Source organism: Scyliorhinus torazame, chromosome 3 (genome assembly GCF_047496885.1).
Source record: "Scyliorhinus torazame isolate Kashiwa2021f chromosome 3, sScyTor2.1, whole genome shotgun sequence".
NCBI classification, from domain to species: domain Eukaryota; kingdom Metazoa; phylum Chordata; class Chondrichthyes; order Carcharhiniformes; family Scyliorhinidae; genus Scyliorhinus; species Scyliorhinus torazame.
This window is the reverse complement of record NC_092709.1, coordinates 34,304,381-34,330,359: the sequence shown is the minus strand read 5'-3', so window position 1 is coordinate 34,330,359 and position 25,979 is coordinate 34,304,381. Positions and strand designations below refer to the sequence as shown.

At 48.0% G+C, this 25,979-nt stretch overlaps 1 protein-coding gene across 4 annotated transcripts in view; it reads left to right on the top strand.

The window, feature by feature from the left end:
- The window catches only part of sclt1 (sodium channel and clathrin linker 1), a 155,492-nt gene that overhangs the window by 62,347 nt on the left and 67,166 nt on the right, over nucleotides 1-25,979 (top strand). For all 4 annotated transcript variants that reach the window (XR_011940101.1, XM_072495564.1, XM_072495565.1 and 1 more), the window contains 2 exons: nucleotides 8,858-8,948; nucleotides 12,706-12,797. Coding sequence is in view for 3 of the 4 variants with exons in the window: in XM_072495564.1 (XP_072351665.1) it covers nucleotides 8,858-8,948; nucleotides 12,706-12,797 (183 nt within the window). In the remaining variant the exon portion in view is untranslated. The remainder of the gene's footprint in view (nucleotides 1-8,857; nucleotides 8,949-12,705; nucleotides 12,798-25,979) is intronic.

The following is a 25,979-nucleotide window of genomic DNA, read 5'->3' as shown; positions in this document are numbered from 1 at the left end:
ACACAACCAGTTAGTTAGTTCAAAATATGGTTTATTTACATACACAAGGGTTACTTCGACATGCAAACACAATATCTACTACAAGTTAAACTACACCTATCAGCTACAATAACCTATACTTAACTTCAGGGCGACCAGCACTGTGCAAATGGATAAGGCCTTTATCTTGATTTCACGTGGCTGATTCGAAGAAGTGGCTCTGTCTCTGCTGGGCTCATCCGTCAGGTAGCGATCGTTGGTCTTGAACTTGGCTGGCTGGTCGTTGTGCTGTGATTGGTGTGGGCACAGGCCGATCCCAAAAGAGGCTGGCGCAGGCCAGGTCCAAAAGAGACAGAGCACATGGCTGTGTCCACTTTTATCCCTCTCGGATTTCGCGCTCTTTGGGGCGGTCCTTAACTTTGGACCCAATAGTTCAACAGGGCTCTGATCACTGCCTTCGATTTTGGCCAATAAAGGTGTGGGTGCCTTGGTAGCTGGGCGGGTCCTTAGCGGTCATTGACCTTGGCAGTTGGGCTCTCTGAGTAAAGGGAGTGGCGCCGATCAGTCTGTGGCTGTATCGGTTTCTTGATTGGAGTTCTATTGTTCCGGGGAAATAGGCCATTAGAATGCAAACGAGCAGGGGGGGCGGGTGGTTTCGATCAGGTCTAGCTATCTGTGTTTCACATACACACAAGCTCTGTATCTGTCTTCATTCCTGGGTTGGCCATAATTCCCATGGCCCTTTGCAGGTGGCCACCTCAGATGGCTACACAGCAATGAGGAGGACGTGCTAGCGGGAGTTCGGGAAACCTTCCTTGCAAAATCTCGAACCCGCAGGTATCTAAACCTTTCCCCCTGTGCCAACCCGTACTTCTCTCTCAGCTCCTCCAAGCTCGCAAATTTTCTTAATCTTCCTCTTGTCCCATCTCCGGCATCAATCCTCCCCGGCTCGAACCCATGATTTCCCCCTAATCGGCATCTTCCCTGACCTGGTCCCCAGCTTAAAATGTTGCCTAAACTGGCTCCAGATCTTCAAAGTGGCCACCACCGCCAGACTCACTGAGTACTTACCCGGTGCCATCGGGAGCGGCGCCATTGCCAGCACCTGCAACCCCCTACATGAGCTCTCCTCCATCTTAACCCATCGGGTCTCCCCCTCCTTAACCCAGCCCTGCACCTTCTCCACATTTGCCGCCCAATAATAGTACAACAAGTTTGGGAGGCCGAGCCCCCCCGCCTATCGCCCTCTCTGCAGACCACCCCCCTAATCCGGTTTTCCGGTCCTGTAGTCCTGGAATCATATAGGCGAGAATTACTACAGGTATGGGCAAGCATGACCCTGCTGAGGACCACTCCCTTCAGGGAGTTTCCTCAAGTCCACCTGAGGGTCACTACACTCACAATGCAAGACCTTCCCACCCCTCCAGAGACCCCCCTAAATAAAGAGATTCCCCAAAGAACCCGCCCAGAAAAGAGACCCCTGTCAGAAGGCCCCCCAGAAGAGTGACCTCTGCCAGAAGTTCCCCAAGAAGAGAGACCCTTGTCAGGAAGCCCCCCCCCCCCAGAGGAGACCCCTGTTGGAAGCTAGAGAGCAATCCAGACAGTGGCTGTGAAAAAAACTGTTGTAAGACACACATGGGCCATTCACCTGCTGGCTCAGACACAGGAAGCACTCCATGTCAATTCCTGAAAAAAGAAAACCAGTCAGCTGTGTTTAAACACCCTCATCCTAATAAAGGGAAATGAATGAATGACTTGCAGCTCAAGGATCTGTGATTGACAGCTATTTCATTGACACAGCTGTCAGCTTTGCTCCATTCATCTTCCTTCGTGGTTGAGTAACTCTGAAGTGCTCTAACTGCAATGTTTATAAACATCAATCTTTGATTGACAGGTCCTGTCTCACATCAAACAGAATTAAATGTTTCCAATCACCTTCCTCCACACTCGAGTGATTTTGAAGTGGTGAGCTGAAAATAATTGACAGCACTTAACTCTGTTTGAAATGGGAGGCTGAATTGTGATGTGGGTGGGGGATGTGGACAACTGCAGGACCTTGCTCTCTGGCCGCCCGCTCAAAATGGACTCCCTCAGAAACCTCGCTAGGCATAAATCTGCATGGTGAAGGATTGGGAATCACTTCTCGTTCTGCGCTACTATGGGAGCACAAATAAGATGCAATTCAGCTCCGACGGGAGAACATGGTTTCCCGAATAGAGAATTTTGCCCCTGGTTTCTCTGAATTTGATGTGGCTATGTCTGTTAAGCTTTCCTTTATATTGACAAAGTTCAGTGTCAAAATCCAGAACAGCATCTGCTTGAGCGGACAACCCGTTTCACAAATTCTTTTGACTGTTAAATGTTTTCCATATGCCTGCTCCAAGCGTGATTGCAGCATATTCCACCGATGCATGGAAACCAAAAAGAAAGCATACAAGTTTTGAACAAAGTCAAAAAATGTATGCCCGTCTCACACAATTCAGCTGCTGCATTGCAGATTAAATTCAAGGCTTCATTGTTCCATCTTGCTTGTGGATCTGAATATTTTCCAGCCATATTTGCGGCATTATCAAAGCTCTTCCCACACCAATTTTTTATTTCCAAACCTAAATTTTAAATGATATCCAAAACCTTTGCCTCTTAGCACCCAGAAATGTGGGATTGTAGCTGGACAAAACCAGGAAATCGCTATGCCACTTCCCCATCGCTGGTCGCATATCTTAAAATTAATGTTAATTTGTCCACATAACTCACATCTGACGTTGCATCAACTATTATGGCACAGTATTGGACATCTTTCACTTCATTAGTGAATTGGTTTCTGAGCCACTCTGCCATTATAGTGATGAAGTCATCGTAGGTTAAGTGCGTTAAAAGGTTGGTCTTCCCTTAGCCACAATATTGATAACTTTTCAAATGCTCTTTGAAAAGCTCATCAAATTCACCGCGATATTCGAGCAGGCTAAAAAATTACCTTTCGACTTGACACTTGTGACTCGTCATGTCCTCTTTGAGGTAGTCTCAAGGAAGACAGCAATTTGACTGGCGACAAATACTTTCCTCCAATAAAAATACTCCTTTTCAAACTGAGACGATAACACAGAATCAATTCTTCCAGATAATTTACATCTTTAAACATGTGCACACATAGCCTTAATATAATTTTCGGAAGTTTCATGATCAACAATATCTCTTCCAACATTCTTCAGTTAGAGTACCCATCGACAAATGATTGTTTCCCTTTACTAGGGTCAGGGAATCATTTGCAAACATAACAGTAGACTGCCTTAGAGGTTTCTGAAAAACTCAACCAATTTCTTCTTTCCGTCATGCCATTTCTCTTCACCCTCGGAAAATGGGACTCATGAAGACTTGTAAACTGCTTTGGCCTCGAACCTCAAACAGTTGTCTCATATTTTCCATGTTACTTATGTTCTCTGGTCTATCTATTTTTTAAAAATAATATTTGATTAAGGTATTTGAAAATGTTTATAACAGTAACAAAAACAATGACATCAACATGGTAAAATAAACATCCCCCCCCAGCCCAATCTTCACACACCTCGACCATACAACAACAATCCCCCCCCCCCCCCCCCCCCTTGGAATACATTTTTTATTTTCCCCAAGAAAGTCGACGAACGGCTGCCACCTCCGGGAGAACCTTAACGTTGACCCTCTTACGGCAAACTTTATTTTCTCAAGACCCAGAAACTCAGCCATGTCACTAACCCAGGTCTCGACACTCGGGGCTTCAAGTCCCTCCACATTAATAAGATCTGTCTCCGGGCTACCAGGGAGGCAAAGGCCAGGATGTCGGCCTCTTTCGCCCCCTGAACTCCCGGCTCTTCCGACACTCCAAAGATCGCTACCTCCGGACTCGGCACCACCCGTGTTTTTAGCACCGTGGACATTGCCTTAGCAAAACCCTCTAAGCTTCGGGCTAGTCCAAAACATGTGGACATAATTTGCTGGGCTTCCCGCGCACCTCGCACACCTATCCTCTACCCCGAAAAACTTGCTCATCCTAGCCACTGTCATGTGTGCCCGGTGGACTACCTTAAATTGTATCAGGCTAAGCCTGGCGCACGATGAGGAGGTATTAACCCTGCTTAGGGCATCCGCCCATAGACCCGCCTCTATCTATCTCTCCTAGCTCGTCCTCCCACTTGCCCTTAAGCTCCTCCACTGGAGTTTCCTCCGCCTCCGAAAGCTCCTGGTAATTATCCGATACCTTCCCCTCTCCCACCCAGGTGCTGGAAACTACTCTATCCTGTATCCCCCCGTGGCGGCAGCAGCGGAAAGGCCGGCACCTGTTTTCTCAGGAAGTCGCATACCTGCAGATACCTAAAACCATTCCCTGCTGGCAATTTAAATTTACCCTCCAAAGCTTTCAAGCTGGGAAAGCTCCCATCTATAAATAGATCCCCCATCCTTCTAATTCGTGCCTTCTGCCAACTCTGGAACCCGCCATCTAGCCTACCCGGTACAAACCTGTGGTTGTTATAAATCGGGGTCCAAATCGATGCTCCCTCCACTCTCTTATATCTCCTTCACTGCCCCCAGATTCTCAAGAGCCGCCACTACCACCGGACTTGTGGAGTATCGGGCCGGCGAGAACGGCAGAGGTGCCGTTACCATGCTCCCAGATTGGTGTCTTTACATGACACCGCCTCCATCCACTCCCATGCCGACCCCTCCCCCACTACCCACTTCCTGATCATGGCTATATTAGCCGCCCAGTAGCAATTGCAGAAGTTCGGCAGCGCCAACCCACTCTTCCCCCCAACTGTGCTCCAGCAACACTTTCTTCACTCGCGGGGTTTTACTCGCCCACACAAAGCCCAAAATAATCTTATTCACCCGCTTGAAAAAGGCCTTAGGGATGAAGATGGGGAGGCACTGAAAGACAAAATAGAAATCTGGGGAGGACCGTCATTTTCACGGTCTGTACCCTCCCCGCCAGTGATAGCGGGAGCATGTCCCATCTCTTAAAGTCCCCTTCCATTTGTTCTACCAACCCGGATAGGTTTAACTTGTGTCGTACCTCCCATTTCCGGGCCACCTGGATTCCCAGATATCGAAAGCTCTTCCCTACCATTCTAAGCGACAGCTCTCCCAGTCTCTTCTCCTGCCCTCTTGTCTGGATCGCAAACATCTCGCTTTCCCAATGTTCAGTTTATACCCCGCAAAATTGCCAAATTCCCCCAAGATTCACATTACTTCCCCAATCCCCTCCAACGGGTCCGAAATGTACAAGAGCAGGTCATCTGCTCTTGTCATCCCCCCCCCCCAGCAGTTTGGCATCCACATTCAGCAGAGATATCGGCCTGTATGACCCGCATTGCTCCGGATCCTTCTCCCGTTTCAAGATCAATGAAATTGAGGTCTGCGACATTGTTGGGGGGAGGACTCCCTTCTCTCTTGCTTCATTAAATGTCCTCATTAGCAGTGAGCTCAATAGCTCTGAAAACTTCTTATAGAATTCCACCGGGTAGCCATCAGGCCCCGGGCCTTGCCCGGCTGCATGCCCTTGATTACTTCCTCAATCTCAATTGGGGCTCCCAGCCTCTCCACCAGGTCCTCCTCCACCCTCGGGAACCTCAACTGATCCAGAAATTGCCTCATCCCCTCCACCCCAGCCGGGGGTTCCGACTCATATAATTTACTATAAAAGTCCTTAAATACCTCGTTCACCCCTGCTGTGTCCAGGAAAGTATTGCCGTCTCTACTCTTTACTTTACCTATCTCCCTGGCCGCCTCCCTTTTCCTGAGCTGGTGCACCAACATTCTGCTTGCCTTTTCCCCGTACTCCTAGATCGCCGCCCCCCTTGCCTTCCTCAACTGTTTCACTGCTTTCCCTGTGCTCAACAGCCCAAACTCCACCTGTAACCTCCGCCGCTCCCACAGTAGCCCCGCGTCCGGGGCCTCCGAGTATCTCCTGTCTTCCTGGAGTATCTCCTCCACTAATCTATCCCTCTCAGCCCGTTCCACCTTTTCTCTGTGGGCCCGTATCGGGATTAATTCCCCTCTGACTACTGCCTTCAAAGCTTCCCAGGCCGTCGCTGCAGAGACCTCCCCCGTATCATTTGTTTCCAGGTAGTTCTGGATGGACTTGTTAACCCGCCCACAGACCGCCACGTCCGCTAGCAACCCCGCATCCAGTCTCCACAGCGGGCATTGCCCTCTCTCTACACTAACCTGTAGATCCACCCAGTGCGGGGCATGATCCGACACTGCATTTGCTGAGTACTCAGTATCCACCACCTTCGGTATTAGCGCCCTGCTCAGAACAAAAAAGTCAATGCGAGAGTATACCTTGTGGACATGTGAAAAAAAGGAAAACTCCTTCGTCCACAGCCGTGCAAACCTCCATGGGTCTACTCCCCCCATCTGTTCCATAAAACCCTTCAATTCCTTTGCCGAAGCCGGCCTCCTCCCTGTCCTGGATTTTAACCGGTCCAATTCCGGATCAATGACTGTGTTGAAGTCTCCTCCCATGATCAAGTTATGTGACGTCTGGGATCTTACCTAACACCCGCCTCATAAATTCCACGTCGTCCCAATTCGGAGCATATATGTTCACAAGTACCACTCGCACCCCCTCCAGCTTCCCACTCACCATTATGTACCTACCCCCCTTGTCTGACACGATTCTCCCTGCCTCGAATGCCACTCGTTTGCTGATCATAGAATTTACAGTGCAGACTGAGGCCATTCGGCCCATCGAGTCTGTACCAGCTCTTGGAAAGAGCACCCTACCCAAGGTCAACACCTCCACCCTATCCCCATAACCCAGTAACCCCACCCAACACTAAGGGCAATTTTGGACACTAAGGGCAATGTATCATGGCCAATCCACCTAACCTGCACATTTTTGGACTGTGGGAGGAAACCGGAGCACCCGGAGGAAACCCACGCACAGACAGAGAGGAGGTGCAGACTCCGCACAGACAGTGACCCAAGCCGGAATCGAACCTGGGACCATGGAGCTGTGAAGCAATTGTGCTATCCACAATGCTACCGTGCTGTCCACGGTAGCACAGGATCAAGATCGCTAACCCTAACCCTAACCCCCGGGTCTTTGAGTCCAATCCTGAGTGGAACACTTGGCTAACCCACCCCTTCCTCAATCTCGTCTGGTCTGTAACCTTTAGGTGTGTCTCTTGTAGCATTGCCATGTCCGCCTTCAGTTCCCTCAAATGCGCGAACACGCGAGCACTCTTGACCGGTCCATTCAGTCCTCTCACGTTCCATGTGATCAGCCTGGACGGGGGTTTTCCAACCCCCCCCCCCCACTGCCGACTAGCCATCACCCTCTTTAGGCCAGCCTCGAGCTCGCGCCCTCTGCTTCCTCAAGTCCCCACTCGGGCTGTTGCCGTTCCCGACCTCCCATTTGTCTCCTAGTAACAGTTCCTCCCCTGTCAGCAAAGCAGCTCCCCCCCTATCAACAACACTAAAAACCCAATCCCCCAAGTCAAGCTCCAGCTTAACACCTGTCCACCCCCCCACTGCGCTTCAGAGAGTCAGCTGACCCATGCTGACTCGATAGCTCCCGCCCCTGGCACCAAGCAGTCTGCCTCCCTATTGTACTCTCCTCTCTCCCCCCACATGAATAAACATTTTAAAAGCATCACATTCCCCAGTAAACAAACAACAGAAAAAAAACAGTGAAGAAACAATTACTTTAGAAAATAGTCACCCAAAAAGCAGAACTAAATTCAAAGCCCATTCACCCCCCCCCCCCCCCCTCTAACAAGGTCCCTGCAAGACAAATCGACCTTTAACCATCCACACAGCCCATTATTTCACATAGAGCTACTTAAATTTTTACAATCCACCACCACAAAATCGCTACCACGGTACTTCTCCAAGGCTTAAGTGTCTTTTAATTCGCCTCCAGCTTCATTTCTTTAATAAAGGTCCATACTTCGTCTGGCGTTTCAAAGTAGAAGTCCCGTTCCTCATGTATGACCCACAGGCGGGCTGGGTACAGCATCCCGAACTTCACCCCCTTCTTAAAGAGGGTCATTTTTGCCCGATTGAACTCTGGTCTATTAATAATGAAATATTCAATCATACCCAGTGGAATGGATTTTGGTAACAAAGCAATGTCTTCAGGTTTCCACACAACAGTGTGCAGCATGGTAGCACAGTGGTTATTACAGTTGCTTCACAGCTCCAGGGTCCCAGGTTCGATTCCCGGCTTGGGTCACTGTCTACGTGGAGTCTGCACGTCTCCCCGTGTCTGCGTGGGTTTCCTTTGGGTGCTCTGGTTTCCTCCCACGGTCCAAAGATGTGCAGACTAGGTGGATCGGCCATGCTAAATTGCTCTTAAGTGTCCAAAAAAAAAGCTAGGTGGGGTTACGGGGATAGGGTGCTCTTTCCAAGGACCGTTGCAGACTCGATGGGCCGAATGGCCTCCTTGTACACTGTAAATTCTATGATTCTATGAACATTCATCTTTCTGTGTCGCCCCTTTGGCTAGGGCCCGGCGCTGTAGCGTGTGTGTTTCATTGAAAATCTGCCTCTGGCCACACTATTTAATTAATCTTGTATCGAAAATAATTTAACAAGGATTGGTATGCTACATACGAGATATTCATTATTATTTCTCCATGGTAACATTTTTTCATGGATTTTTTTTCTTCAATGGACACATGAACCACCTGCAGTGATTCCGGTCCGCGGATCACAGGTTGGGAACTACTTCTGTACACAATACTCCGGCTGTGCTCTTAGCAATGCCTTGTGCAACTAAAGCATAATCTCCCTGCTTTTGTAATGAATTCCTCTCTCAATAAATGCTTAATCGATATAATCTATGCCCTATTGCACATAACGGTTCCAGAATTTGTTCCAACTTTTGTTTGTGCAGGAAAACAAAACTGGACTTACGGACAGCAACTTTGAAGGTGGAGGAAATGAACAAAATGATGCAAAGGATGCAACAAGACATGCAGAGAAATGTATGTAAATGTTCACCACGAGGTAGAAAATTGACTAGAAGGTTTATGTTTCTATTATCTTGAATAAGGATACTTATCTTTTTAAAATTTTTCCAATTAAGGGGCAATTTAGTGTGGCCAATCCACCTACCCTGCACATCTTTGGGCTGTGGGGGTGAAACCCATGCAGACACTGGGAGAATGTGCAAACTCCACACGGACAGTGACCCGGGGCCGGGATCGAACTCTGTTCCTCGGTGGTGTGAGGCAGAAGTGTTAACCAGTGCGCCACCGTGCTGCCCCATGAATAAGGATTCTTAAGCAGAAGATTGCATGTTGCAGTTTTGGATTTATTATTTTAAACAAAGGCTGTTCCTCCTAGGTACGGTTCTCATCCTCTAAAGTTTTCAAAGTGACAACTATAATCCAGATATTCTTACAGTGTACATTACTGCATAATGCCTCATTGATATATGTGCAGTGTGGTTTCCATTTAAATTGGAATTGAGTGAAACACAAACATTATTGATTTGCTGGTTTTAAGGTTTTTTGTATTTTATCAAACTGCCTGCTATCGGAGAATAGGACCATTGCAATGATGTTATAAAAGAATAAAAAGATCACATTAATGTTGCGATCCCTGTAGAGACTGATAACTTTTATAAAGGTATTTAAAATCTAGTGACCTACTGTAAAGAGTCTGCACGTTCTCCCGTGTCTGCGTGGGTTTTCTCCAGTTGCTCCGGTTTTCTCCCACAGTCCAAAGATGTGCAGGTTAGGTGGATTGGCCATGCTAAATTGTCCTTATGTCCAAAACAAAAAGGTTACGGGGATAGGGTGGAGGTGTGGGCTTGGGTTGGGTGCTCTTTCCAAGGGCCGGTGCAGACTCAATGGGCCAAATAGCCTCCTTCTGCACTCTAAATTCTATGATTCCCACAGCTACCTCAGCTACACTTCTTCACACCATGCCTCCTGTAAGGACTCTATCCACTTCTCCCAGTTTCTCTATCTCCATCACATTGTTTCTGATGATGCAACCTTCCTCAACATGCTTTCTTGCAGCTGGTGCCACCTGGGCAGCCTGGCACTGCCATCTTGGTTCCAGCCTGGCACTGCCATGGTGCCCAGTGTCCCTGCCAGCTGGTAGTACCAAGCTGGAAATTTTCATGTGGTGGTGGTGGGGGGGGTTGCACTGCATGCGTGTGTGTGTGGCTGGGGGGGGGGGGGGGGGGGAGAGGTGCAAGGGCCCCCTTGGTGAATTGGGGGTTGGGGGAGTTTGGGGATTGCGTCAGGAGCGTGAGAGACCGGGACGCCATTTAAAAGTGGCATCCTATCTCTCGCTGGACTGAGGAATTCTGGCGAGCAGAGATCCTCAATGCAGAAAACGGAACTGAGTACGGCCTCGGGAGCGGGTTCCCCGCTGAGGCCCCATATCTAACTGGATGGGCATTCGATAGGGTGTTTTTCTCCGCTGCGAGCGCCGGGAAACACATGGCTAAACCTGCTCGCTATGGGACTCTGATCCCATTTAGTTAGATTGGGCCCTCGGTCTCTTTAATGCCAACACAGCTGCCCTGGCTGTTGTTTATAGATGTGAATATCTCTCATCTTCCCAGATAGACAACCTGGGTCCCACTTAACTGGTTCAAAAACCCAATTTATCCAAGCTTGTTAGAATTCAGAACATGTCACACGATAGATCGTTATACTTAAATTAAGAAGAAGGTGCATAACGGTCATACAACTTCAGATTTGTGGCACTGTCAACATGAGGCAACAATTTAAAACTACATGGCTGCTCTTGGCACATGCTGGAAGTAGGCAAGTTTAACTATCAAGTGAGAATGGAATTGGGCACACAATGTCCTCTGTGGTGAAAAATAGGCTGTTGAATTTGTCTTTTGGATTCATTAGTGAGGAATGGCCACGGAAAGGAAACTGGTGCCCATTGAATTGTACCCTGGCAGGGAGTAAAGTTGAATGATTTGTGGAAAAAGAGGTCAAATGAAAACTAAATGCCATGAGTTAGATTTACATCATGTCAGAATTGAGTTCTACCCAGACATCTGGCCCATTTCTAACCTCCAATTGGCAGTATGAATATAATTAAACTGCAGTCACCTGCCTTCAGAAATATGTCAGCCACATGCTTAGATTTTCACATACACTGTTGAGCTGGCTTAGTTTTTTTATTCATAATATTTTGAACAAATCTGAAATTCCCTCCGACAACAGACTTAAGAGCAAGTGTTTTGTTGGAGTGTACACCATTAGTATCTATTTTACCAATATACTGAAGGTACAGCTATTAAACTGGCATAAAGTGAAGATCCAAGGGGTTGGTTGACTTTTTAAAAACTGGATTTGAACGGATGTAGTTCAATATAGTGATAATTGGCACAAGCTGTAAAATTACACCAGTGTTACATCCCTGGTGTGTGCTAATGAATTAGACTTTATTGCATTTTAAACATGGGTGACTAAATTGGATACTTATACCCTATAAATAGTGAAAAAAGTTGATTCAGTTCATGCCAAATCCAACCATGTTTTCTAATTATAAAATGCACAGATTGAGAGTTGCACACTGCCACAAAAAAGGTACAGTGAGAAGTCTTACAACACCAGGTTATAGTCCAACAGGTTTGTTTGGAATCACTAGCTTTTAGAGCGAGCTGCTTCATCGGGTGATGAAGGAGCTACGCTCCGAAAGCTAGTGATTCCAAACAAACCTGTTGGACTTTAACCTGGTGTTGTAAGACTTCTTACTGTGCCCACCCCAGTCCAATGCCGGCTTCTCCATCAAAAAAGGTATACCTTTGTTCTGCCAATAACACATTCTGATCTCTTAATGTGTTACTATCAGCACCCTTCTCAGCCATGATCACCACATTCCCTTTGTCTTTTTGTCCACAACATCTTTGTCAATCTCTCCCCAGCCTCCAGCTATCACTGGCTTTCTATCCAGCCCCACTGTTCCACCACCCCCCCCCCCCCCCCCATGCACACACGTATAAATCTCATCCTATTTCCAGTTCTCTCTAGCTCTGATGAAGAGTCATCCAGACTCGAAACGTTAGCTCTGTTCTCTCTCCAGATGCTGTCAGACCTGCTGAGAATTTCCAGCATTTTCTGTTTTTGTTTCAAATTCCAGAATCTGCTGTAATTTGCTTTTATTTTTGCTTACAATTTTTTCAGATGATAATTTGCACTCCAGAAGATGCTGCATTCTAAATTTCCATAGAGCAAACAGCAATTACTTTCCATTTGTTCGCTCCTTCCACTTGTTCTCTTGCTGTAACCATCTGTTATTTCCAACAATGAGCTGTACCTACATCTACAGTGTGCAAATAGACACATGCAACTTTTGTTCGCAATTTTAAATAAAAAAGCACTGCATGTGCTTATTTGTATGCATTTGGTGGAATGCTCACCAATGTAAATGGATCATCTCCACTATTCTGCCAATGCAGGTGTGATTACTGAGCTTGAATTTTAGCTTTGTAACCTCAGCATAAACTAAAATCTGGTTGAAATTTCTTGGTGGCTCCAAAAACCACATTTCAGTTCATGCTCTATCAACCAGTGTAGACCTGCATGACAATTTAGATAGGAGGTTTCAAGCATTAGTGCTAATGGGAGGAAACAGCTACTTGTTTTGTTTCCTGGATTACATGTGATTATAATTAATAACTACACATAACAAAGAGACTTACACTCTCTTGTTAAAAATAATTGTGCTTATCTCAGAACTGTGCGGCTTTCTCATTATCTGTAGGTGGAGGATGCTGCAGCTGCACTGGGGAGAGAGGAAGCGTCAGACAAACGATTACAACAGTTACAATCTGCTATAGCTCAGTTCGAAGCCAGGTATTACACAATTTTGCAATACAAAATTCTTTTTTAAAATAAATTTAGAGTACCCAATTCATTTTTTCCAATTAAGGGGTAATAATCAGAGTATTCACCCCCCCCCCCCCCCCCCCTCCCCGTACATTGGTACTGAGGGGAAGATATCCTGTTTCTCCAACACTCCGAATGAGTGTTTGTACCGTTTGGCCTTGTATATATTTTTTACTGTTTTAATAAAAAGATATGGCCAATCCACCAACCCTGCACATCTTTGGGTTGTGGGGGCGAAACCCACGCAAACACGGGGAGAATGTGCAAACTCCACATGGACAGTGTCCCAGAGACAGGATCGAACCTGGGACCTTGGCGGCGTGAGCCAGCAATGCTAACCACTGTGCCACCGTGCTGCCCCAATAAAACATTCTTTAACACTGCGCCGAGGACTCGGGTTCGATTCCGGGCCCAGGTCACTGTCTGTGTGGAGTTTGCACATTCTCCCCGTGTCTGCGTGGGTCTCAGCCCTACAACCCAAAAAGATGTGCAGAGTACGTGAATTGAAATTAAATGAAATGAAAATTGCTTATTGTCCCAAGTAGGCAATTTATTTTAAAATAAACGTTCTTTAGCATTCAGTTTCTGCCCCTAAGTTTGCAAGCCCATTTTTCATCTAGAGACTTTGTTAAAAAGAATTAAATACATTTTACTTTTATAGCCAGCATTGGGGTCCACTCTAAACAAGCATCTATTTTTCCAAATGTAAATGTAAATGGACAGAAACCCTGCATTGCTGCTGAATACAATAAGTCAAGGATAACACTCAAATTAGCATGGAACAAATTGAGAGTTCAGCATGTGGAGAATGATGGGCCAAATCCGCAGGTAGCAATCCGAGTTACGACACCAAAGTACAATCACCAATTCTCAGCTTATCGAACTTTGCTATTTTCAGGCCTGCTAATTATTTCAATTAGGCAAGTAATTTTTGAATGGTGCTTTAAAACCTGGACATGGCCTACAGTTAAGACCAAACTGAAATTATAGTAGAGTACATTAACCATGGTGATAATAGAGGGGCAGATGGAAACTAAGTCAATTAAATGTTTCTTTAATATTACACGAGCTTGAAAGCCATCACAGGTGATTTAGAATGGAAATTCTTTGACGCACGTTAATGAACGCTGGGACTATTTTATGTTAATCGCCACATCAAATTCTTCACTTGATTACTAACAACAGGTCACTTGATGTGGTCGGGAAAGTCAATTACTCCATGTCACTGAAGCCTATTTATCAGCTTCTAATGATTAGTTACAGCATATGGTCGGTTAACAATTTGCCATCTCGCTTCTTCAGAAGAGACTTGGCATTTTTGAAAATCATGGTAATAGTTCTGTACCAAACAGCAACTTTAAAATAAAGTAACCCAATAGCATTAAAATAAATGTTTACGCAGTAAGATTGATATCTGTATCTATGAAAATCAGTTTTAAAATTAGATGTTTTGCAAGACCCAAAGATTAACAAAAACTTTGGAGTGGCATTACAAACATTGTTTAGAGGAGTGTCCTATGGCACCTCAGAAGCATCATACAATGTTTAAATTCATGTTTGAATTTGTTTTTAAGATGTTAATGCTAGGTGATCTGACTTAGGACATAGGCAGCTGCACTGAAAATTCTGCTTTCCCCAAGCTAAAGGCTCACAAAATTCAAATAGAGCAAAGAAACCAGTAAGAAGTGTAAACCGGGTGGACACTGGGATGATGTGAGTACATAATGGGTCACGTGTTGGTAGTACGGGCAGACACACCGCATGTAAAAACTGCTCAGAGTTAACAAGAACTCTTTATTGTTCCAAGTCCTTGATCGCCAGTCATTGGAACCCAGCACTTCTATATGGTGTCAGGTGTTGGTAGAATGGCACAGGGACTTTTCTGCATTTACCCACTCGCGTTCAATGAAAACATTGCGGACAACTAAGCAAAATTTTGAAAAAGAATGGAGAATCTACTGCGGTGCTGGCCTACCAGTCAAATCGAAGAAGGTGCAGGAGTAATCTTGTTTAAAATAGTGGGCCCCAGTGCCATCAAGAAACTTGAATCTTATCTTTTCCAAATAAGGATATTTTCCAAATGAAGGAAGAGAAAGAGGACCCTGAGATATTGCTTGAAAAGTTTGAGCACATTTGCATGCATGCCAATAAAGAACATTACATTGGCTAGATAATCATTTAATACTACCAGCTGCAACTCTAAAAATCATAGCAAAAGAATGTGTGTTTCGCACCTTCACCGACGAGCTTGTGAGAGATCACATTGTGTGAGGGGTCCATAGTGATCATCTCCACATGCAGTTTCTTCGCAATAAAGATCTAACATTGTAGTCAGCCATTGGCATATGTATGCTGAATGAAGAATCAAATAAAAACAGCAAAGAGTTAATGCGGGAAACAAGTTTTCGCGGTACAGGGCACACCCTGCCCCAACTGCGACGGCCATCACACACACAACAGAACTGTCTGTTTGATATTTGGTAAACACTGTAACAAATGTGGCAAATTGAACCATTTTGCGAAATGCCGCAGATCTAAACCACCAGTCTATGCTCCGAGCTATGAAGCAGAAGGTAGCCGATAAGCTGCAATGGCTGGCAACACTGGGTGTCATGCCCTCATACCTGAGGCCACAGAGTGGGTTTCGGCAGTGGTGGCTGCAGTAAAGAAAGATGGCATGGTCAGGTTTTGGATCCATCCAGTTTACCTAAACAAGGCATTGCTCAAACTCATCACCCTCTGAGGACAATTGAACAGGTTATAGCTGACACGTCCAATACCAAATCTTTAAGCATCCTGGGTGCAAAATGCAGGTCCTGGAAAATCCTGCTGGTTGAAGAATCCTCAAAACTCACTACATTCATGTCTCTGGTAGGCACATACCATTTTCTCCACATGTCCTATGACGTCTCCGAGTGGCAATGAGGTCTTCCAACGGTGCATGGAGCAATTCTTTGCATTCCGACACTGCAAAATCATCATATATGACATCCTGGCCTGGGGTTGTACAACGCCAGAACACAATGCACATCTTTGTTTAGTCAACAACAGAATTAGGACTGTACAATTGAAGCTCAGCGCTGCCAAATGCAGATTCAGGGGCCAACCACATTCCCTACGTGAATCACTTACAGCTGATGGTGTGAACCCAGATTAAAATATGACTGGTTATATGACAAATGTCCATTCCCAAGATAATGCGCTTCTTTGGGATGACACATTATCTTTCCAAGTTCATTCCTTGCTACAATGAGGTCACTTGACCTCTTCAACAGCTCCTCCATCAAGATGTTGAATGGTGTTGGCAGAAGAATCACACTACTGCGTTCAATAAACTCAAACAGGCAGTCTTAGCCCTCTGATGCTGCAATACTTTGACTTTCGAGCACCAATACACTTATCAACAAATGCCTCGCAGCACAGATTTGCCGCAGTCTGTCATAGAATTGTCATAGAATTTACAGTGCAGAAGGAGGCCATTCGGCCCATCAAGTCTGCATCGGCCCTTGAAAAGAGCACTCTACCCAAGCCCACATCCCCACCCTTCCCATAACCCAGTAACCCCACCCAACCTTTTGGACACTAAGGGCAATTTGTCATGGCCAATCCACCTAACCTGCACATCTTTGGACTGTGGGAGGAAACCGGAGCACCCGGAGGAAACCCACGCAGACACGGGGAGAACGTGCAGACTCCGCACAGACAGCGACCCAAGCCAGGAATCGAACCTGGGACCCTGGAGCTGTGAGGCAGCTGTGCTAATCACTGTGCTACCGTGTTGCCCGTCTGCATCCAGAATGGCAGACCAATAGCCTTTGCATTAAGGGCCCACACTAACACAAAGACTCGTTATGCCAAGATTGACGAGGAACTCCTTGTCCTAATTTCACTTGTGAGAAATTCAATGACCACATATGGTTGTCCCCCAAGTATTAAAACTGGGCAACAACCGTTCAGAACTATTCTTAAAAAGTCTCTTCACACTGCGTCTGCACGGTTGCAGCACATGAGGCTCAAGCTGCAACACTACACCTCGGCGTCATCTACAAATGCGTTAAGGAGCTGTACCTGGCTGATGCCCTTTCCAGAGCCTTCCTGCCCCCACTGACCCGGCGGTTTGTGAGGACGATATCGCCATCATGCCTATGGCATCACTTTCTCCTCGCTGCTGGTTTAGCACAGTGGACTGAACAGCTGGCTTGTAAAGCAGAACAAGGCCAGCAGCGTGGGTTCATTTCCCGTACCAGCCTCCCCGAACAGGCACCGGAGTGTGGCAACTAGGGGCTTTTCACAGTAACTTAATTTGAAGCCTATCTGTTACAATAAGCGATTTTCAAATCCAGTAACTCAAGGATACCCTACAGACTGATCTCGCATGCAGACAGCTTCACAATGTCATCATGAAAGGCTGGCTTGAGTCCTCGAGGAGGCTTCGCCACAAGCTCCGCACATTCTTCTCCGTGAGAGATGAACTAACCGTACAAGATAGACTGAGACTGCGAAGCCAGCGATTCTTCATCCCCACCTCACTGAAGAGGTACTACACCTAGCAGCTTCACCAAGGGCACCCAGGGCGGGAAGCAACCAGATACTGGGCTAAGGAATCCCTCTACCGGCCCTCGATGTATGCAGACATGGAGAGGGAAGTGCACTATGCAACGTACTCAGGCCGCATCAAGACAAAGAGCTACTGCACCTACAGGATGGTGCAGTGGTTAGCACTGCTGCCTCATAGCACCAGGGACCCGGGCTCGATTCCGGATTGGGTGATTGTATTTATGGAGTTTGCACACACTTCCCGTGTCTGCATGGTTTCCTCAATGTGCTGGTTTCCTCCCACAGTCCATAAATGTGCAGGTTAGATGGATTGGCCATGATCAATGCACGGGCTGGGGAGTGGGCCGAGGTAGTGTGTTCTTTTGGAAGGTCGGTGCAGACCTGATGGGCTGAATGGCCTCCTGCTGCACTGTAGGGATTCTATGAGGTCCCTAACCTCCCATGACCACTCATAACGGGTGACATCTTCAAATGGAATGGTGATCCTCGTCAACTCGTACTCTCAGAAATTCGAACTCGACCACTTGCCAAGAATAATCAAGCTCAGAGGTACTTTGCCCCACATGGCATCCCTCGGAGGATAATGATGGACAATGCCCACCAGTTTTTCTCCAGTGAGATTAGGAACTTTGAACGCACATGGGGCTTTGAGCACATTACGAATAGCACCCTATACCCACAGTCTATTGGCCTGGCAGAACGGGCAGTACGCTCAGTCAAGCACCTACTTGAGAAATGTGCCCGAACCGTACTGATTACTATGCTGCACTCCTCAACCTATGAAATGTGCCAAGACAGGATCTGCCCTTGTCAGCAGAGCAACTGTTCACCAGGACCACGATCCCCACTGCCAAGAACCCCTTGCAGCCAAACGTCGAAACCTACATGAGTGGCGCCCTCACTTGCTCAAGTGTCTACCCCCAAACTCCACAAACCAGAATCTGCAAGGAGTCGTCACTAAAGGGAACAGCTGGTGAAACTGTTAAAAGGAATCCGGGTCAAAATAAACAAGGACAAGGAACATAGTCAATGTAAAACAAGGGATAAATCTACAAAATCAATCATGAGAGCAAAACAATAGATCAAAAGAGATACAACTGTAAGGAGAAGAATAAGAGGCTCAAGTTTGGTACCAGTTAAGAGAACCTTAAATGTTTGGGAGAACCAGGGGCGAAATTCTCCGGTATCAGCGCAATGTCCGCCGACTGGCGCCCCAAATGGCGCAAATCAGTCGGGCATCGCGCCACCCCAAAGATGCGGAATGCTCCGCAACTTGGGGGGCCGAGCCCCAACCTTAAGGGGCTAGGCCTGCGCCGGACGAATTTCCGCCCCGCCAGCTGGCGGAAAAGGCCTTTGGTGCCCCGCCAGCTGGCACGGAAATGACATCTCCGGGCGGCGCATGCGCGGGAGCGTCAGCGGCCGCTGACGGCATTCCCGCGCGTGCGCAGTGGAGGGAGTCTCTTCCGCCTCTGCCATGGTGGAGACCGTGGCGAAAGTGGAAGGAAAAGAGTGCCCCCACAGCACAGGCCAGCCCGCAGATCGGTGGGCCCCGATCGCGGGCCAGGCCACCGTAGGGGCACCCCCCCCGGGGCCCCGGAGCCCGCCCGCGCCGCCTTGTCCCGCCGGTAAGGTAGGTGGTTTAATCTACGCCGGCGGGACAGGCATTTTAGCGGCGGGACTTTGGCCCATCCGGGCCAGAGAATCGCGGGGGGGGGGGGGGTGCCAACCTGCGCGGCGCGATTCCCGCCCCCGCCGAATATCCAGTGGTGGAGAATTCGGCAACCGGCAGGGGCGGGATTCACGCCAGCCCCCGGCGATTCTCCGACCCGGCGGGGGGTCAGAGAATCTCGCCCCAGATGTTGAAAGTCAAACCAACATGTACCAGGTACTGCAATGTTTACTGCAACTGGTTAGCTTGACCGCCTTGGTCGAGAAGTTGCTGGAATCAATCATGAAGGAGAAGATGACTGAACATTTCAACAGACAAAGCTCAATCCACCATTGTTAGCAAGGTTTTATGAGAGGTAAGTCATGCTTGACAAACTTGCTTGGGTTCTTTGAGGACGTAACCAGCAAGGAACCTGTGGATGGGGTGTATCTAGACTTCCAGGAGGCATTTGATAAGGTGCTGCATAAAAGACAGATCCAGAAGGTGAGATCGCAGGGGAAGGGGAGTAGAGTACGAGAATGGATTGAGGATTGGCTGACTGACAGAAAGCAGAGGGCCGGGGTAAATGGGTCCTTCTCGGACTGTAACTAGTGGGGTGGGCAGGGGTCAGTCCTCGGACCTCAACAGTTTGCAATTTATATAAATGACCTTCAAGCAGGGACAGTGTAATATAGCAAAATTTGGGGATGATACTAAAATAGGTGGGAAAGCATACAATGAAGAGGAGATAAAGATTTTACAGATGGATATAGATAGGCTAGGAGATTGGGCCAAAATTTAGCAGATGGAGTTTAATGTAAATAAGTGTGAGATCATCTATTTTTGCTGAAAAAATAGAAATGCAAATTATTATCTAAATGGAAAGCAGATTCAAGATGCGACTGGGCAGAGGGATCTGGGTGTCTTTGTTCATGAATCACAAAAGGTCGGTATGCAGGGACAGCATGTAATTATTATGGGCCAGTGTTTAGAGAACACCAAAGTATATCATGCAGTTCACCTGACCCACAACTTTTTTTCTTTTAAATATATTTTATTAAAGTTTTTCGATCAAACAAAAATTTCCCATTTTACAACTTTGTAATAATATATACATTGATCGTTTTTTAAATAAATAATATGCTAACTAAAGGCAACTGCCAACAACAAAATAAGAAACAACAGAAATAATAACTAAAATAGTAACTTTGTGAAATCAAATATAAATAACTAATATATAAACACACACATAAAACCCCTGAAGACCCCAATGAGCCCTCCCCCCTGGGTTGCTGCTGCTACCTTTCCTATTTTCCCTTATCGCTCTGCGAGATAGTCGAGGAACGGTTGTCACCGCCCGGTGAACCCCTGAGCCGAACCTCTTAATGCATATTTTATCCGCTCCAGTTTTATAAACCCTGCCATGTCGTTTATCCAGGCCTCCACACCCGGGGGCTTAGCTTCTTTCCACATAAGTAGAATCCTTCGCCGGGCTACTAGGGACGCAAAGGCCAACACGTCGGCCTCTCTCGCCTCCTGCACTCCCGGCTCATCTGCAACCCCAAATATAGCCAACCTCCAGCTTGGTTTGACTCGGACCCCCACCACCTTCGAGATCACTTTTGCCACACCCACCCAGAACCCATGCAATACCGGACATGACCAAAACATGTGGGTGTGGTTCGCCGGGCTTCCCGCGCATCTCCCGCACCTATCCTCCACTCCAAAAAATCTACTCAGCCTTGCTCCCGTCATATGCGCCCTGTGTAGAACCTTGAATTGTATCAGGCTGAGCCTGGCACACGAGGACGAAGAGTTTACCCTACTTAGGGCATCTGCCCACAGCCCCTCCTCAATCTCTTCCCCCAGCTCCTCCTCCCATTTTTCCTTCAGCTCCTCTACCATCGTCTCCCCCTCGTCTCTCATTTCCCTATATATATCTGACACCCTACCATCACCCACCCATTTTAACCGCCTCCACCCTGCCCGCCAATGACAGGGGCAGGTCCCACCTCCTAAAGTCCTCTTCCATCTGCTCTACCAGTCGTGCCAAGTTAAGCTTATGCAAGGTTCCCCAGTTCCTAGCCACCTGGATCCCTAAATACCGGAAATCTCTTATTACCCTCCTCAACGGTAAATCGTCTATTCCCCTGCTCTGTTCCCCGGGGTGCATCACAAACAGTTCACTCTTCCCCATATTCAATTTATATCCTGAAAATTCTCCAAACTCCGAGTGTCTGCATTATCTCAGGCATCCCCTCCACTGGGTCCGCGACATACAACAACAAATCATCCGCGTATAATGACACCCGGTGCTCTTCTCCTCCTCTAAGTACCCCCCTCCACTTCCTAGAGCCCCTCAGCGCTATGGCCAATGGCTCAATTGCCAACGCAAACAGTAACAGGGACAGGGGACATCCCTGTCTTGTACCCCTATATAGTCGGAAGTGGTCAGATCGTTGCCTATTTGTAATCACACTTGCCACCGGGGCCCTGTACAGGAGCTGAACCCATCTAATGAACCCCTCTCCAAATCCAAATCTCCTCAGTACTTCCCACAGGTAGTCCCACTCCACTCTATCAAATGCTTTCTCTGCATCCATCGCCACCACTATCTCCGCTTCCCCCTCCGGTGGGGGCATCATCATCACCCCCAACAGCCTCCGTATATTAGCATTCAATTGCCTCCCTTGAACAAACCCCGTTTGATCATCATGCACCACCCCAGGGACACAGTCCTCTATCCTCGTCGCCATCACCTTGGCCGAAAGCTTGGCATCTACGTTCAAAAGGGAAATAGGCCTGTATGACCCGCACTGCAGCGGGTCTTTGTCTCTTTTCAGGATCAGCGATATCGTCGCCTCCGACATCGTCGGGGGTAGTGTCCCCCTTTCCCTAGCCTCATTAAAGGTTCTCGTCAGAAGTGGGGCCAGCAGGTCCACGTATTTCCTATAGAACTCCACCGGGAACCCATCCGGTCCCGGGGCCTTCCCTGCCTGCATGTTCCCAATTCATTTTACCACCTCCTCCACCTCAATCTGCGCTCCCAGTCCTGTCATCTCCTGTTCCTCAACCTTCGGGAACTCCAGCTGGTCTAGGAAACGCATCATTCCCTCTTTCCCTTCCGGGGGTTGAGCCTTATATAGCCTCTCGTAAAATACCTTAAACCCCCCGTTCACCCTCTCCGCTCCCCGTTCCATCTTTCCCTCCTCGTCTCTAACCCCTCCGATCTCTCTCGCCGCCCCCCTCTTCCTAAGTTGTTGGGCCAGCAGCCGGCTCGCCTTCTCTCCATATTCATACTGCACTCCCTGTGCCTTCCTCCATTGTGCCTCCGCCTTACCCGTGGTCAACAAGTCAAAGTCCGTGTGCAATCTCCGTCTTTCCCTGTATAGCCCTTCATCTGGAGCCTCCGCATATTGCCTATCCACCCTCAAAATCTCCCCCAACAATCTCTCCCTTTCTTTACCCTCTTGTTTCCCCTTATGGGCCCTTATGGAGATCAGCTCCCCTCTAACCACCGCCTTCAGCGCCTCCCAGACCACTCCCACCTGGACCTCTCCGTCATCATTGATCTCGAGGTACCTTTCAATACATCCCCTCACCCTTACACATACCCCCTCGTCCGCCAACAGTCCCATATCTAATCTCCAGAGTGGGCGCTGCTCCTTTTCCTCTCCTACTTCCAGATCTACCCAATGTGGGGCATGATCTGAAATGGCTATAGCCGAATACTCCGTTCCTGCCACCTTCGGGATCAGCGCCCTTCCCAGGACAAAGAAGTCTATCCGGGAGTACACTTTGTGGACATGGGAGAAGAAGGAAAACTCTTTACTCCTTGGTCTAGTAAATCTCCAGGGATCCACTCCTCCCATCTGCTCCATAAAGCCCTTAAGCACCTTGGCCGCTGCCGGCCTCCTCCCGGTCCTAGATCTGGACCGGTCCAGCCCTGGGTCCAGCACCGTGTTGAAGTCCCCCCCCCCCCCCCCATTACCAACTTTCCCATCTCCAGGTCCGGGATGCGCCCCAACATACGCTTCATAAAGTTCGCGTCATCCCAGTTCGGGGCATATACGTTCACCAGCACCACCGCCTCACCTTGCAATCTGCCACTCACCATCACGTATCTACCCCCACTGTCCACCACTATGGTCTTCGCCTCAAACAATACCCATTTCCCCACCAGTATTGCCACCCCTCTATTTTCCGCATCCAAGCCCGAGTGGAATACCTGTCCCACCCATCCTTTTCTTAATCTGACCTGATCCGCCAGTTTCAGGTGCGTCTCCTGAAGCATGACCACGTCTGCCTTTAGCTTCTTTAGGTGCACAAGTACCCTTGCCCACTTAATCGGCCTATTCAACCCTCTCACGTTCCACGTGATCAACCGGGTTGGGGGGCTCTTTACCCCCCCCCCCCTTGTCGACTAGCCATCCCCTTTTTTAGACCAGCTCCTCACTGGTTCCCACGCACCCGCTTATCCCCCGGATGGTGCCCTCCCGTAACAGCTCCCCTTCCCCTTAGCAGCAGCAACCCAGTTAACCCCCCCCCCCCCTAGATCCTTCTCTAGCTTAGTTGCTCCCCCCATATTGCTTCCGGAAGTCAACAAACTCTGGCTGACCTCGGCTTCCCCCGTTTATCCTTAACCTCCCATTATGTGAGGCCCCCTCCTTCCTGCGCCCCCTTTTCCCGCCACAATTTCCATAGCGCGGGAACAAAGCCCACGCTTCCCTCTCGGCCCCGCCCCTGATGGCGCAGCTCCCTCTCTCCTTCCCCCTCCCCTTCCCCACCGGCGCCCACATTTCTTCGTGTCCCCCCCCCCTTCGAGGGGAAAGAAAATTTTCCCCCATCTGATTCACAGTCACTTGCCACCACCTCGCTACTTCATTTCAAACACTCTTTCTCTTTCTCAAATCTAGTCTAACTTCTCCTCTTCAATAAATATCCACGCCTCCTCTGCCGTCTCGAAGTAGTGGTGTTTACCCTGGTGTGTAACCCACAGTCTTGCCGGCTGCAACATTCCGAATTTCACTTTCCTCTTGTGGAGCACCGTCTTGGCCCGATTGAAACTCGCCCTCCTTCTCGCCACCTCCGCACTCCAATCCTGATACACGCGGATCACCGCGTTCTCCCACCTGCTGCTCTGTGTCTTTTTCGCCTATCTCAGGACCATCTCCCTGTCCTTGTAGCGGTGGAACCTCACCACTATTGCTCGAGGTATTTCTCCTGCCTTTGGTCTTCTCACGAGGACTCGGTACGCTCACTCCCCTTCCAGGGGGCCCGTCGGGGCCTCAGCTCCCATTAAGGTATGGAGCATCGTCCGCTCCCTCTGCCTCTTCGGGACGACCCAAGATTCTTAAGTTCTTCCTCCTCAAGCTATTTTCCAGGGCTTCCAGTCTCTCCATACACCTCTTATGCAGTGCCTCGTGCGTCTCCGTCTTCAGCACCAAGCCATGTATCTCGTCCTCATTTTCGGCAGCTTTTGCCTTCACTCCACGGAGCTCCCTCTCTTGGGTCTTCTGCGCCTCCTTTAACCCCTCAATCGCCTGCAGCATCGGCGCCAGCACCTCCTTCTTGAGCTCCTCCACACATCGCCGGAGGAACTCCTGCTGTTCCAGGCCCCATACCAACTGGCCTCCCTCCGCCGCCATCTTGCTTCTCACTTCCCTTCTTTGCCGCTGCTCCAGAGGATCCTCCACAATCTGGCCACTAATATCTCTTCTGTCCATTCACATCCGGGGGGACTCCCTTCTACGTCGCCTCACAGTGGGTTTAGCCTTCGAAAATTGCAGTTGGGGCTCCCGATAAGAGCCCAAAAGTCCGTTAAAACGGGAAGTGCCGAAACGTGCGACTTAGCTGGTCATCGCCGCACCCGGAAGTCCTCCTGACCCACAACTTTTAATAGATTTTGATTATGGGGAGCACAAGGGTCCACTTTACAGGTGTGATGCAACAGAGATCTAAAGTATGTTTAAACAAAAACGGTGTTTATTCTATGAATCCAGTTAACATTTTATAAACACACAGTAAACATCTTATCAACTACCAACACCGATACCCCCCCTCCCCCAAAAAAGATACAGTACTCTATAGGTAACCCTTAGTAACTTTCCTAACAACATCCATAAGTCAAAGACCCTTTTTAACAGTAGGTTTGCATTTCTTACAGAAACAGGTATTACTTTGAAATCATCAAGTGATCTGCAGACATTCTTTAGCATGCACAGAGAGAGGCCAAAATACACCTCCTTGGCTTGAATGCAGCTCTCCAAACAACTGAAAATGAAACTAAAACTCAGAGCCAAAAACAGCTTCCAGCTCAAAACGAAAGTAAAAAGCAGAGCCAGAGCCCAGCTCCACACACACAATTACATCACGACAGCCACTTGAGAAGACAAACATTTCTTAAAGTGACATTCCCATGACATAATTAAAATGGTAAATGGAATGTTGGCGTTTATTGCAAAAGGACAAGTATAAAAGTAGTGAAGTGTTGTTGCAGTTGTATAGGGTGTTGGTGAGACCACATCGGGAGTATTGTGTCCAGTTTTGGTCTCCTTATTTGAGGAAGGATGTGGTGGTATTGTAGGCAGTTCAGAGGAGGTTCCTGGCATGAAAGAGTTGATATATGGGGAGTGATTGAACAGTTTGGGATTATACTTGGAGTTTAGAAGGATGAGAGATGATCTGATCGAGGTGTATAAAATACTAAGTGGGATTGAAAAAGTAAATGTAGACCAAATGTTCCCCCTTGTGGGGTAATGTAGAACTAAAGGTAATGGATATAGGTTGAGAGACGGTAGATTTAGAACTGAGATGAGGAACTACTATTCGCAGAGGGTGGTGAATTTGTGGAACTCTGCCCCACAGTGCCTTGAAATCGGAGTCATTTAATGGTTTCAACAAAGAGATAGATATATTTTTGATATGTAAAAAAACTGGTTAAA